The following is a 14,053-nucleotide window of genomic DNA, read 5'->3' as shown; positions in this document are numbered from 1 at the left end:
CCCCTCAGGCTCGCCCCCTTGTGCGCGCGCGCGTGCTCGTTTGTGTGCGTGCTCGTTTGTGTTGTGCGCGTGTGCGTGTGTGGTGTGGGACTGGCTTTTATTGCCCTCTAGCGTTGGTTCTACAGAAATGCCTGGTGGGCGGACGGGCGGTGAAAATAAGCGCTTCTTTTCCATTCTACCTGGAATGCCAATCTACCTGTAACATATCTACTAAAGAGAGCTAACGTTGAAATGTATTTAGCATCTGAAAAAAAATAATGGATCTATGTTTTGGTAGCATTATACTTGGACAATTCCATTGCAGCTTGTGATATATAGTATCTTCCCCAGATTGCTGCATGTTCTATTACTGTAATCAAGCTTTGGGAGAATTATTATGAGAGCTTATGCCCATGTGCACAACGTTTGAGTATATGCAGAACAACCAGTTGAACAGGGTTCTCTTTGTGACTTTAAATTTAATTCCGCCATATGATTTAAATAAAACTTAATTGGAACTAGGCTTGTTAAACCCTTTCACTGTAGAACTGCTGTAATTTGATTGTCACTCCTGGATCACAGGTGGTTCATGTGATGTTTTTCTGGCCTCTAGAAAACAGAGTGGTGATTTAGTTTCACCTCAGTAAGGAGTTGGAATGCAGTCTACCCTGCCCCAACCCCTGTTAGCGTTGATAAATATAGGAAGGTGACGGCCCAAGATCTACTGTACATGACAATGCTGGGAGAAATGAAGTGGGTGTTGTAGGACAAGGCTCTATTTATACTGTAAGTATGTTCCATAGGCTCCATAAGCTTGTGTCACATGTTGAAAAAACCCAACCTTTATCAGTAGGCACTGTATATGTAGGGCTGTCACGATTATGACATTTTACATGACGATTAATTGTCACACAAATAATTGCCGTTAAAGATTACATTTTGTTCTTGTCGTTTGAACAATATGAATAACATTTTCATTTCTGTTTGGCTTTTAGACTTTGAAGTTGTACAGGGCAGATGTGACAAATAATGTAAATATATACAAATTACATATTAATAACTTTATACTTAAAAAAAACATGAATAGTGGAATTAGCTGATGCAACACACTGAGCTTGTAGATCTGCTATTTCTGCTACTGAAAGAGAATGCATGAACAACAACATGGAAACGATTATGACGATATTAAAAACAATTATGAGATTATCTCAAATAATTGTGATTATGTAATAATTGTGACAGGCCTAGGTATATGCAAGAGAAGAGACACCATGTAACCAGTAGGCAACCAGTATTCAATCCCAACAAAGAAAGAAGACAACGGTAAGTGGCAGTGCAACTTTGAACTGAGGCTCTTAAGTGGAATAATTATCCATTACAGCATAATCAACTGTACAGAGTCAGAATGCAGTGGTGTAAAGTAACTAAGTACACATACTCAAGTACTGTATTGTACTTAAGTACACTTTTGAGGTATTTTTTACTTTACTGGAGTATTACAGTATACAGTATAAATATTGTACTTTTTACTCCACTATTATTAGATAACTTTAGTTACTAGTTTCTTTGTAGATTTAGATTATTATTACAAAACATACATGAATCACTTCAGCCGTATATATACACTTTGGCTATTTGAAAATAGTCGATCTACAAGCTCACAACATGTCACATCGTGACGCGTTGTGGGCTTGTAGATCTGCTATTTTCAAAAGACTTTTATACATCGGAAAACTTGTGAAATGGGGCATTCTGCATAATGAGCACTTTTACTTTTGCTACTTTAAGTACATTTTGATGCCATTTTGAATACCGAACTTGTACTTGTAACAGACTATTTCTACAATAGGGTATGCACAATAAACTCCAATCCCCACAATGCCAGGCGTCCAAATAGATACACTTCCGGTTGCTCACCCATGCTAGTTGCAGTTTTCTTCCGTGTTGACTTGGATCTCAGTGTACCAGCACCATAACAACTCAAGTGGGCTGGTGGTGACTTCTACAGGCCATTTAGTGTTGGCTTTTTAGCTAATAATAACATATATATTTTTCTAGTATTAGTAACCTTATTCTGTTCTGGTGAGTAAACCCAGGAAAACAAAGCATGTTTTCTGGCATGTGTGTGATATTAGGGAACCACAATTTAAAATATGCTCAAACATTAACATTATTATTTTGTCCAGTGTAGCCTTGGATCAAGACTATCAGAGATGTATTTGATCGAGTCTGACTTTTGCGTACTTTACTTGAAATGTAGTTCCAGAGCTCACTAGATCTGTGCCTTAGCTACTGAGATTTTCTGATCTCATGAATTAGAAAAGCTTGGTTTGTAATTAGCTTGGATATATTTTGTTTTCTGGTGGACATTACTCAGTTTCTACCTTTAAAAACGCATAGCCCATAAAAGTTTTACGATTTTATTGTTTTGCGTTTGTATCTATTTATTTTCTAAATGGCTAAATCACTTAGGGATTGCGGGTTTTGTGCGTTGCTCATGGGCCCCTCATGGTAGTTCCTTAGTGAGGGAGGGACAAGTGATGCTCTTTCACACTACCTGGTTTGTGTGCATAATAGGCCTATATCAGGGGTCTTCAACCTTTTCAGGCCAAGGACCCCCTAGCTGAGTGAGATAAAGCAGGGACCCCCTCTATATTGTATAAAATTGTGTTTCAGATGAGATACGTTTTTTTTTAAACTTAGTCTTCTCTTTTTTCCCTCTACACCTATAGCCTCTTTGCCAAAAATAGCCGATCTACAAGCTCTCAACGCCTCGCAGTGCGAGGCGTTGAGAGCTTGTAGATCTGCTATTTTTGTCTAAAGTTCTCCTCAGAAAAGGGGATGCTAGGGTTCAAGTGGTTAAGGTAAAAAAAGAAAAGAAATATCACACAAAGATTTGGCGGACCCCCTGTAGTAGCTCTGAGGACCCCCTAGGGGTCCCGGACCCCCTGTTGAAGACCCCTGGCCTATATAATAGCAGTTGTTACTGCTGCTGTACTGACTGCGCTCTGCTGTGGAAACTGCCAGGTTTATCAAACTGATCCAGACATCACGCCCATATTCTAATATTGTATTTTGGGGTGAACAGGTCATGGTCACTTTTGAGCTTCAAAGCTCCAACTTTTATGTTCCCCCTCCAAATATGGTGGGTTGTGTTCATAAAGGCAGTTTATCAGTAACTGAGATTTGGAACAGGGGCTTGTTTTTGCCATACCACTTGACTGTTGATAGTTATCCACTTGAACCCCAGCATCCCTATTCTGGGGGGTAACATTCTCCCCAAAATAGCAGATCTACAAGCTCACAGCGTGACACATTGTGAGCTTGTAGATCGGCTATTTTTGGCGAAGACATTTGGTGTGTAGACGGGAAAAAGCGGTCCAAGTACAGTTGCAACTCACTCAGGTCCGTTTTTTACTAAGAAGAGGGTTTAATCCTTTAAAACCGGGAAAGCTTTTGTGTCATTTTAGATTTTAGCATTGGATATTCAAAAATACCAGATATGCAAGCTCATAGTGATATCTTTAAACATTAATCATCATTTTTGAAATGTTTTGAAAGTGTTTGAAAAATGTTTGAGAACTGCTAATTTAGAAGGCAGTTGTAGAATCGGCCTCAGGTCTTTAATGATTCAATGTCAAGCTGTAATTGTGATGATGATTTTTCTACTTTGTGTCCTTTCCATTGGGATAGGTTGCGTGGCGTAGCGGGGGCGGGGCCACGGTTCATGGAGCGTGTGATGGCAGCAGGTGGCATGTTGCCTTTGGTGTTGGGCAGCGTGGGCGTCTTTCTGCTTTATCGTATGCTCGTCCGTCTCCGAGCGGGAGCTGCTATCCAGGATGCTGTAGTGGTCATCACAGGAGCCAGCTCTGGCTTAGGGAAAGGTTAAGCCTCATTTGTACTACATGGTAGGGTTGGGGAATTAGCCGAAAATATATCGAAACCGACATTCAGAAAGAAATACCAACTTAATCTTGATCATGTAGGTTAATCGAATAATCGAGAAGTTATCGTTTAATCGATTAAATAGATAAGTCTGATTAACCACTATGTTATACTTCTTTGTACAATGGTGGCATGCAAAAATGGTGAAAATAGCTGATATACAAGCTCTGCTGTTTTCACTACATTAAAAAAAAAAAAAAACTTTCATTCATCTGAATCAAGGCTAATCATTTGAAATAATCGTGCGATTGATTTGAAGTCATATCGCCCAGCCCTACTTCATCACAAAACGATATGTTTGCCAGTGTTTTATTGATGTTGACGTGAGATAGCTGGCATGTGTATTATGCCATAATATGTAGACTTTGTGTATAACTGTACAGGGTTCCCACAGGGTCATGAAATTCATGAAAAAAAACTGTTTATCAGGCCTGGAAAAGATTTGGAATGTTATGTTTCGGAAAAGGTTTGGTTATGCATTGTTTTTGTTCATAAAAAAAACATCTCCCCTAACATGTTATGTTTGGGGATAAACATACAACAGTAACAGTACGTTACATTATGCGTAATGCAAAACATGTAACATTATGCAAAACAGTGGCATACCCGTTTCCAGTTTCTGGTTCAGTCTACCATAACTTACCTTGACTGGCGCCGCAGCAGATTCAAATCAGAAGCACGTCATCTGCCACGCCAATCAAGCAAAACTACAGGGAACTGAACCGGAAATGGATATGCCACCTTTGGGAAACCAGCACTAGTTATACACATAGCCTATTGTGCAGGAAATTATATGCAGCGGCGCTGATATTCCCTGTGGATAAGAGGTGTGTTTCTGGTTGCAGAGTGTGCGCGGGTCTTCCACGCTGCAGGAGCACGACTGGTACTCTGTGGACGAGATGCCACCCGGCTACAGGCAGTGGTCCAGGAACTTACAGAAAGCTTGTCAGACATTCAGCGACAGGTGTGCACACACGCATACAGACATCCCACCTCTCCCGGAAGTTCCGGGAGTCTCCCGGGAATTAGCGTCCGCTTCCGGACACCCACTCATGAATCTCATCTCACGCATATTTACTGCTCAGATCCGATCTAGAGCCCGCCTACTGGCTCGGTTGCACACATTAAGCATACAGACCAACCTGCAACGCCCCTTTTACCTCCTGTTGTTTAGTTCTCATGTGTCGCTGGCAAAATGTAGTAATGTCATTCGCTGTGGGAAGATGGGCGTCTACTAGTGACTGCTAGTAGTGAAGTGTAGTACTAGTGAAGTTTTATCTTCTTAATTTAGATGACAGAAATATAACACCCACTTTACATCAGATTATTTGAAGCATTACCTGTGTGTCATTCTGTGTCGACCTCCCGGAAATGAAAATTTCCAGGGTGGGATATGCTCGCACACGCTATTAATAAAAAAAATCAGATGCTTTGTAATGATCTAAAATGTGTTAACTGTTTTTTTTAGCTTAACTTCAGATAAGCAAAATGCATAGTTATGCAAGTGTGGACAGCAAAGTATTCAATTTTATTTATATATATATATATATATATATATATATATATATATGTATACCTTTCTTAGCAGACACACACCCCCTGTGTCGTGACCTTTGACCTGGCTGACACTGACACAGTGGAGAGTGCAGCAGAAGAGGTGTTGAGGTGTTACGGCCAGGTGGACATCCTCATCAATAATGCCGGCATCAGTTACCGGGGCAACATCCTCGAGACACATCTGTCGGTGCAGCGGAACGTCATGGATACAAATTACTTTGGGCCAGTCGCTCTTACACAAGGTTAGTGAGGGAGTAGATCATTTGTTCTGATTGCTTTTGTCATCCTGGAAATCCAGCTTTGGTAACTTAACCCATTTAGACCAGAGGCTACCTTCTAAATCCTGAGCTGTTTTCTGAAACCCCCCCCCAAAAATATGTTTAAAACTAGAAAAAGTGCTCCTTGGAGCAAAACTAAAGGTCACAAACTGTCTAATGACATGTTCTTTTAACTTTTGGAGCAACACATTAACTTCAGGAAAACAACTTAATTGTAGGGATGCCCATAATTGAAACCCGTTAATGTCTCCGCCAGGCCAAAAGGCATTGCGGAGACTTTGTTTTGCACCCTGTCCGTCCGTCCTTCATTGTCTCCACCAGACCGAAGGCATGGCAGAGGACTATGTTTTGTACCCTGTCCATCTGTCTGTCAATCCGCGTGTGTGTCCGTCTGTGGACAGCTAATCTCCAGCACCATTGGCTTGATCGCAGCGAAACTGTGCACACATAATCCCTGGATGCCAGAGCAGAACCTCTGCCCCAAATGTCTCACATGGGCCGGTTATAGCGCCACCAGTAGGCCTAGTTTTGCCAAACACATTTTTTGACAGTACTCCTACAGATTTTGTCCAAACAACACGCATATCGGTACACAGTATCTCTATAGTCATTGAACGAAACAGGTCTTTCAGATTTTTCTAGTTGATTCATTAATCATTCATCTGTATGGAAATTAAACTATTTATAGTGATCAAATGTCTGCTGTGTGAACCAGTAAAAAAATCGTATATGGTTATGGCTGAGTCTTAGTGACATGAGCGTGATGAGATGGTCCGCCGGCCCGCCAGCCGGACCTCCCGTAAGCCAATTTGAATATAAGAAGATGAATAGGTGGTGGAGATTCACTGTAGCTGCATTTTAAAACCAAAATAATACAGTATATTTTCCTTTTGATTAAAGGTAGGGTAAGTGATATTTTTGGTTAAAACTAAAAGTTCTCACAATCATGTTTTTCTCAATCACTGTTAAACTACTGTATATGTCGAAGTGTTTCTTTTCAATCTGTTATGCACAAATGTGAGCACATTTTCAGTGCAGTAACGTGTATATATACACATACAACGTCTCAGCCTGTCGCTCCTCACTTATATCGGATTTGTACTCCAGTGGATGGTAACGCCATTGAATGGACTAGTGGCGACTGGCGAGCACCTATTAGGCCTATAGGGGTAATAATTTTAGATTTCGATTTTTTTATACAGTGCACAATGTATATCGTTGCTGTCCAGAAGGAACCAGCAATTTTTCCGCTTTTGCATTTTTTTCTATAAATCAGTGCTATTGAACACAAAAAAATATTTAACCAATGAAAATGTTTCTGACTGGTCGGGGGAGAAGAAAACCACGCCTACTTAGGAGACCATTTGTAGGATTTGTGTACTACTTCGCCTCTAGTGGCTCCAATGGAGAATGTGTATCTTCCTATATAAAAAATCTTTGGCTTGGACGTCCATTCAGCTATTCTTATCAATGATGAACAAAACCTCCTAACCTCATTTTTGTTTTTTTCATTTCCTGAAAAATGAACATTTTGGATTTAGCTGGTTCCTGCCGGACAGCAGAGATATATATACTGTATATATTTTTTTAATATACAGTATATACAGAGCACTGTATATTTTCTCCCTTAAAGAAGTGTAAAAAAACATGATACATTAAATATATATATTTATGCACAGTATGGGCATTCACATTGTTCTTTCCTTCACCTCTAGCCATCCTGCCCTCCATGGTTCGCCGTCGCAGTGGCCATATTGTGGTCATCAGCAGTGTTCAGGGGAAAATAGCTATTCCTTACAGATCAGCTTGTGAGTACTCCTCCATCATTTAACCCATTTAGACCTGAGGCCGATTGTACAAATGCCTTCTAAACCAGTAGTCCTTTCAAGATTTTAAAAAAATGTTTAGATGTACATGCTCACAGCGTGGTACGAAGTGCCACGCTGTGAGCATGTATATCTGCTATTTTTTAATAGAGAACCGTTTTAATTATGGATAAACCTCTCACTGTAAAATGTTATTTCACATTGACGTTTTGTTTGAAATGAAGCCGCTGTTCTTGTCCTTTTTATAACAAATTCTGTAAAGCGCTTTTGGCATGTTCCACAGTTCTTAAGACACAGTGCTGGACCCGAAGATTATCAAGTGAAGAAAAGGGGAATGTCCACACATGATATGCTGCTCTCCCGTCTTAATTTATTTAACCAAAAATAATGTTTCGCCCGTGTAGGGCTTCATCTACACAGGGGCGAAACATTGCTCATCATTTTTGGTAAATAAATAAAGACGGTAGAGCAGTATATCGTGTGCGGACATTCCCCTTTTCTTCACTAGACCAATGATTTGGAACCATCATCACACTGCATGCACTTTTCCACTTTGGTTAGATGCTGCCTCCAAGCATGCCACCCAGGCCTACTTTGACTGCTTAAGAGCAGAGGTGGAGCGCTATGGAATCCCAGTGACCGTCATCAGCCCCGGTTACATCCGAACCAACCTGTCACTCAATGCTGTCACAGGGGACGGCTCCAAGTATGGAGGTAAGAGAATGGAACTTTGAACAAAATGGCTTCACATTTACTATAATGATGCTACAGTGTGTATATATCATCTCTGTCGGATTTAAATTCAAAAGTAGCAGATCTACAAGCTCAAAACACGCCGCTTTGCAAAAAGTTAGAATATGGCATTGGAGATGGGAGGTTTCTGCCCGACAACTAGCCTGGTAAACCCTCCCTCCGGAAATCTCATTTCCATTTGATTTCAGGAGAGAGTCTGGCCTGAACCGCCTTTCTGCAATAATCGCTGTGGGCTGGAGTTGGGCGGGAGTAATACCGTTGACTGACAACCCCTTCAACCAATGATCGTTTTTCCCCTTCAGCCAATCAGCAGTTCATGTTGACGAGCTCCAGACTATGTGACGCAACGGGACTTTTGGGACGGCCATGCCGAAAATAGGTTGCCTTATTGGGATACATGCGTGTCACTCCCCGCCCCTGCCGGTTCTCTAAATTTATATTTTTAAATAGGCTCTGTCATGATTAATTGACCACATATATGAAGTCCAAACGATATCTTAATAGTAAATTCCGTGCCTCAAAAAAGAAGTTTGAGACCGTTTTAAAAACTAAAGTAAACAGTGAAGGCACTCGGACAACAACAATGGCTGCCGTTCGTCTTTTGTCGGCCCCAGTCAGGCTGCACTCGGCTTCATTCGGGCTCACTCGAACTCGCCACCTGATTGGCCAACTGTCGCTGTCAATCACAGAACGATGTGCGACGACGCTGATAGGCTCGTCGGTTCGGAGAACAGAGCGATTATTGCAGAAAGGCGGTTCAGCCCAGACTCTCTCCTGAAATCAAATGGAAATGAGATTTCCGGAGGGAGGGTTTACCAGGCTACCCGACAACAGCAATACATGTTATACTGTATATATGTTTTATATCTGTGTGTGTGTCTATTGCCGCATGATGTCTGATGGTGTAACTTCTTCAACTCCTCGTCCTACACTGGCTCCAGTTTTAGACAAGAGCACGGCGACGGGCCGAGACCCCAGCGACGTGGCCCAGGCAGTTCTGAAGGCTGTCCGTCAGAGGAGCAAAGACGTCCTGTTGGCCGAGGCGCTGCCCACCCTCGCCGTCTACCTCCGCACGCTGTGGCCCGCACTCTTCTTCAAACTCATGTCCTCACGCGCTCGCAAGGAAGAAAAACGTAAAGCTGAATGAGACACAGAGGTACGCAAGCGGTTGAAGCGGCATGTGTGAAGCTGTTTATTGCAGGCAGGGGTCTTCAACGTTTTTCAGGCCAAGGACTCCTTAGTTGAGAGAGAGATGAAGCAGGGACCCCCACTACTATTGTATAGATGTGTTGCAGATTCAACTTTTTCATAGATAGCTTCATAGATTTGTTTGACAGCACTATCATGTTGGATTCATGTTTATTTCCAGACATTTAACCACTTAAACCATCAATACTTCGTAAACCTGACCTTTCACTCTGTACTTTGTCTGCTCTTCTTTTCCTCTACACCAAACCTCTCTCCCAAAAATAGCAGATGTCCCCCTCAGAATAGGGATGCTAGGGTTCAAGTGGTTAATGAAATGCAAAAATCACAAAAACAATTGTCCCCCCCCCCTGTTGTAACTCTGAGGACCCCCTGTTGAAGACCCCTGGTTTATTGGGTATGGTAGAGCGAGAACGCAAGAGAGAGAAGCTTCACAGAGCATGTGGGTCCAAGTAATGACACTTGGAATGCCCAGTCTCTAGAGGTCATTCAGATTGACCACAGCAGTGGAATCAGCACAGTTGGCCCTAATGGATTTTAAAGGTGGGCTTAACTGAAATGGGACAGCCCACTACCAGAACATTGGCTTTCATTGCATGTTGTTATCCGTCCGTGTACCCTACCCAGCCTACAATACGTGACTTCTCTAAAAGGACCATATTTGTTTGCAGGTTAGATATGGCCGTCATTAGTCAAACATGCACATCATCGGTGGAAAATCACTGATACACCCACATCCACAGCAATGGGAACACTACTTGGGAATCTCGGTGCCGACAGGTGTTGGGCAGTACAAAGCCTTCTTTCATTCACCATTAGTCATAGATAAGTAAAAATGGATTGTTTAACAATGTCTACATACAGATTTATATACCATAGCCATTCCAAGGGTGGTGAAATATTACATTTAACAATCATAGACTTACTAGTCTTTCATCATTGAGTTCATGAGATTCCCGTCAACTAACATGATTGTCTCTTTCAGTTTTCAGACAAATAAACTTCAGAACTAAATATTGAAATTTGTGCTAAATGCTGCAGTGTCTGTCTTAACAAAAAAAGCTTTATAGTAGTGTTCAGTGCTTGCTTAGAAACGACTCTAAATTCTGGTTGGTTCTGACATCACAGCCTTGATATTTCTTGGAGTTAATTGCCTAGAACTATGGAGTTGAACCTTGTGACGTCACAACTCCTTTTTCAGCCACGGGAAATAACAGTTGACAATTAACCACTTGAACTCCATGTACTTGGTGGACTAGGGTCCCCCAGGGATCTATCCATGGACCCCTCCTGTTTTCCCTCTACACCGAATCTCTTGCGATGCTAGGGTTCAAGTGGTTAAAATAAAGTCACAGCCAATTTGTTTTGCAATATTTGCTAGTTTTTATCACAAACTAAACTAAAGTGTCTTAGTATAATGGTTGTAGATTTAGCCTACATGAAAACATGAGATAGCACACTACAGACTCTTTGAAAAATTAGACCACCACCTGCTATTGTGGGATGTGATATTAGTTTCTCTGTGTGGTGTGATCATGAACAGGCTGGTCAGAGTCACTAGTATCCATAACTATCTTTATACACAGAATAAAAACACAGCTTACAAACAAAACTCTTTACACATGAGGGTTTTGTTTTTTAGATGTCATCTTAATATTAACTTAAACACCATTTTGCAAATGTTATCAATAAATAGTCCAAATAAGAATTTACATTGTAAAAAATAAAAAGCACAGTCAATGGTATTGTAACTGTACAAATAAACCCTTCAGCAGAAACTAAAACCATTGCATGCCCTATTCAAAGACAGAACCTGCTATATATATATATATATATATATAAATGAACTAGAAGCATGAATCTCATTGCTTTTTCGTGTGAGAAATACAATGTTACGTTTTCTTTATCCACAGAATAAAACATTTTTTACATTATGCAGTCACTTAATGTGACTGTAATGTAAAAAAAAATAATGAGTCATATTAAATCTTTGAAAGCACCACAGTGCTGGAAGGTGACATGTTTTACATGTGAAATCCCGTTTGTGGCATATTAACCCATTAAAACCGGGAAAGCATCAGTCATTTTAGATGAAAATAGCAGATAAACAAGCTCACAGCGAGTCACTTCGTGCAGCGCTGCGAGCTTGTACATCTGCTATTTTTGGACATTTTGGAAAAATCTACAAAGTGTGCGAACTACTGATTTAGAAGGCATTTGTAGAATCGGCCTCAGGTCTTAATGGGTTAAGACAATCCCCCCCCCCCACAACAAATAAAATCACTCAGTCCGAAAGGAAGTTTACAAACATTATGCTGAGATGAGATGTTGCTCATAATACTGCCATTTGCAATGCTGGTTAATTGAAATCATCCAGAGGAAATCTGCATACTTTTAACACCTTGTGCGTGTATAATGCGATATGTCAAGGTGCAAATATAAGGGGAAATGGAGTCCACTGTAAAAGTACTGGTTATGTAAAAGTAAAGCACATTTTATTATCCTCACGCCTCACTTAAGACGCCAAACTCAAAACCCAAAGCACATGACAAATAAATGAGGTATGGTTAACTCATTAAAGCCAGGAAAGCATCTGTGTCAAATATAAGCTCATAGCACGTCATGACGCGCTATGAGCTTGTAGATGTGCTATTTTTGAAAAATCAATGTATTCAAATCTTTGAATATATACTTTTTTTTTTTTAAGCGAACATTTTTAACTAAAATCTTTGCTTCTGGGGGTCCCTGGAACAACATATTTTGAGATGGGGCTCAACAGCTAAATGCATTTCATTTTTGGGGTCCTTGACATGAAAAGTTTTGAGCAGCACTGATATAGAAACATTTGTTTTTCAGAAAACTTAAGATTTAGAAGACATTTAGAATTGGACTCAGGTCTTAATGGGTTAAAGCAATGGTTAGGATCACTAATAAGCTTTAGCAATCGCTTCCTGTTAACCTTTTGTTAGCAACAGTTGTGCTAACCAGCAGAGACCCTATTGTGCACAACTAATCATGGGGCTCTAATTAGCGATGGAAAAAAGAATTTAAAAAAGTATTTGAGTGTTTGAACATGGTCTTAGTGTGTGTATTGTGTGTAAACATTGTCCTTTTTATGAGATACAATGACATTTTGTATTTCCCTACAGGTCTCCAACAAATGGCTTGTGGGAAAAAACACTCGGCAATGAGCTAGCAGGAGCCACATACCTTAACTCTTCACTGAGTGCTGAATAAAACGCACAAAAATGATCCCTTTGATGGATAAATCTACAGTATTTAGTAGAAAGAAATGCAGAACATAACCCCATTGGTATTACTGCTATTGTGCCTATCAACTTTAAGCTGGAAATTGATGCAATATGATGGAAGGTATGCGACTCCACAGCCATACGTGAGACATGGCGGGAGAACTATGGTCCTCGCTATTCACTATGAGCACGTGGTCAGTGCACCAACTAGCTGAGCCACCAGGCAGCCTAGGTGCTGACATTTCTTAACCCATTAAAACCGGGAAAGCACGTCATTTTTTATTTTAGCGTTGGCTATTCAAAAATGGATATACAAGCTCACAGCGCTGCGAGCGTGTACATTTGCAATAGTTTTTTACATTTTTGAAAAATCTTGAAAGAGAACCACTGATTTAGAAGGCCTTTGTAGAATTTGCCTCAGGTCGTAATGGGTTAATGAACTCCACCGTAGAACACAGGATCACAAACGATAATAGGGACACCTTCACATCTCTTGTCCTATGGCGTATTCATTTTTGACTGTCTAGTAAGAATTACATGGTGGATTCTGACTAATGCCTTCGAACGCACAGGCATGAAGGGTAGTTTTGAACTACTTTAAACTATATAATTTGATGTATGTCGAATGTGTTGCACGTGAGCTTGTAGATCTGCCATTTTTGCTGAATGTTCGCCTTTTATAACATGGCCAGAACAGGGACACTAGGGTTCATGTGGTTAATCCATTAAAACAGGGAAATAATCAGTCATTTTAGTTAACATTTTAACCACTTAAACCATTATTTTATACTTTGGATATTCAAAAATAGCAGATATACAATCGTGAACATTTGTGTAAATCTTTGAATATCTATATATTTTAAAGCGATTTTTTTTTCAACTCAAATCTCTGCTACTGGGGGTCCCTGGAACAAAAATATTTTGAGATGGTCCGCTGCCAAATGCATAATTTCGGGGGTCCTTGACATGAAAAAGTTTGAACACCACTGATATAGCAACACAAGTTTTTCAGAGAACTGTTAGGCCTATCGGCCTCAGGTCTTAAAGGGTTGAACCAACTTAATCTCTATGCCAGGCAATAATGGAACAGTAAAACAGAAGACTACTGCTGCGTGTGCTGAATCATAATGGATTTTGACCCAACAATGACAGGTTACCAGGGCTGTGTTCCATTCTGGATTAACATCCCTCCTCCCATGTGTTCTTTAACCCATTAAAAGGAGTAGTTCACCCCCAAACAAAAACTTTTTCTATCAAT

The 14,053-nt window shown here is 40.6% G+C and overlaps 1 protein-coding gene across 3 annotated transcripts; it reads left to right on the top strand.

The window, feature by feature from the left end:
- The first annotated feature begins 1,928 nt into the window (after positions 1-1,928).
- Positions 1,929-12,755, top strand: dhrs7b (dehydrogenase/reductase (SDR family) member 7B). Of its 3 annotated transcripts, XM_084072397.1 has the most exons (8): positions 1,929-2,061; positions 3,673-3,863; positions 4,770-4,888; positions 5,510-5,723; positions 7,475-7,567; positions 8,147-8,299; positions 9,280-9,494; positions 12,694-12,755. In XM_084072397.1, exons 2-7 carry the CDS (start codon positions 3,707-3,709, stop codon positions 9,483-9,485), a joined length of 942 nt encoding a protein of 313 aa, XP_083928523.1. In that variant the 5' UTR covers positions 1,929-2,061; positions 3,673-3,706; the 3' UTR covers positions 9,486-9,494; positions 12,694-12,755. The 3 variants fall into 3 exon arrangements, with proteins under 3 accessions (XP_083928523.1, XP_083928524.1, XP_083928522.1); XM_084072398.1 differs by lacking the exon at positions 12,694-12,755 and having other exon boundaries at positions 5,513-5,723; positions 9,280-10,759; XM_084072396.1 differs by lacking the exon at positions 12,694-12,755 and having other exon boundaries at positions 9,280-10,759.
- The last annotated feature ends 1,298 nt before the right edge of the window (positions 12,756-14,053 follow it).

The sequence above is a fragment of the Gymnoscopelus microlampas genome (genome assembly GCF_963454915.1).
Source record: "Gymnoscopelus microlampas genome assembly, chromosome: 11".
NCBI lineage: Eukaryota > Metazoa > Chordata > Actinopteri > Myctophiformes > Myctophidae > Gymnoscopelus > Gymnoscopelus microlampas.
Note: the sequence above shows the minus strand (reverse complement) of the source record. Positions and strands in the feature narration are given on the sequence as shown.

Coding starts and splice junctions, on each gene's coding strand:
- dhrs7b (XM_084072397.1), top strand. CDS start 3,707: ATGGAGCGTGTGATGGCAGCAGGTGGCATGTTGCCTTTGGTGTTGGGC. Junction 3,864..4,769: donor CAGCTCTGGCTTAGGGAAAG/GTTAAGCCTCAT, acceptor TTCTGGTTGCAG/AGTGTGCGCGGGTCTTCCAC. Junction 8,300..9,279: donor GGACGGCTCCAAGTATGGAG/GTAAGAGAATGG, acceptor CACTGGCTCCAG/TTTTAGACAAGAGCACGGCG.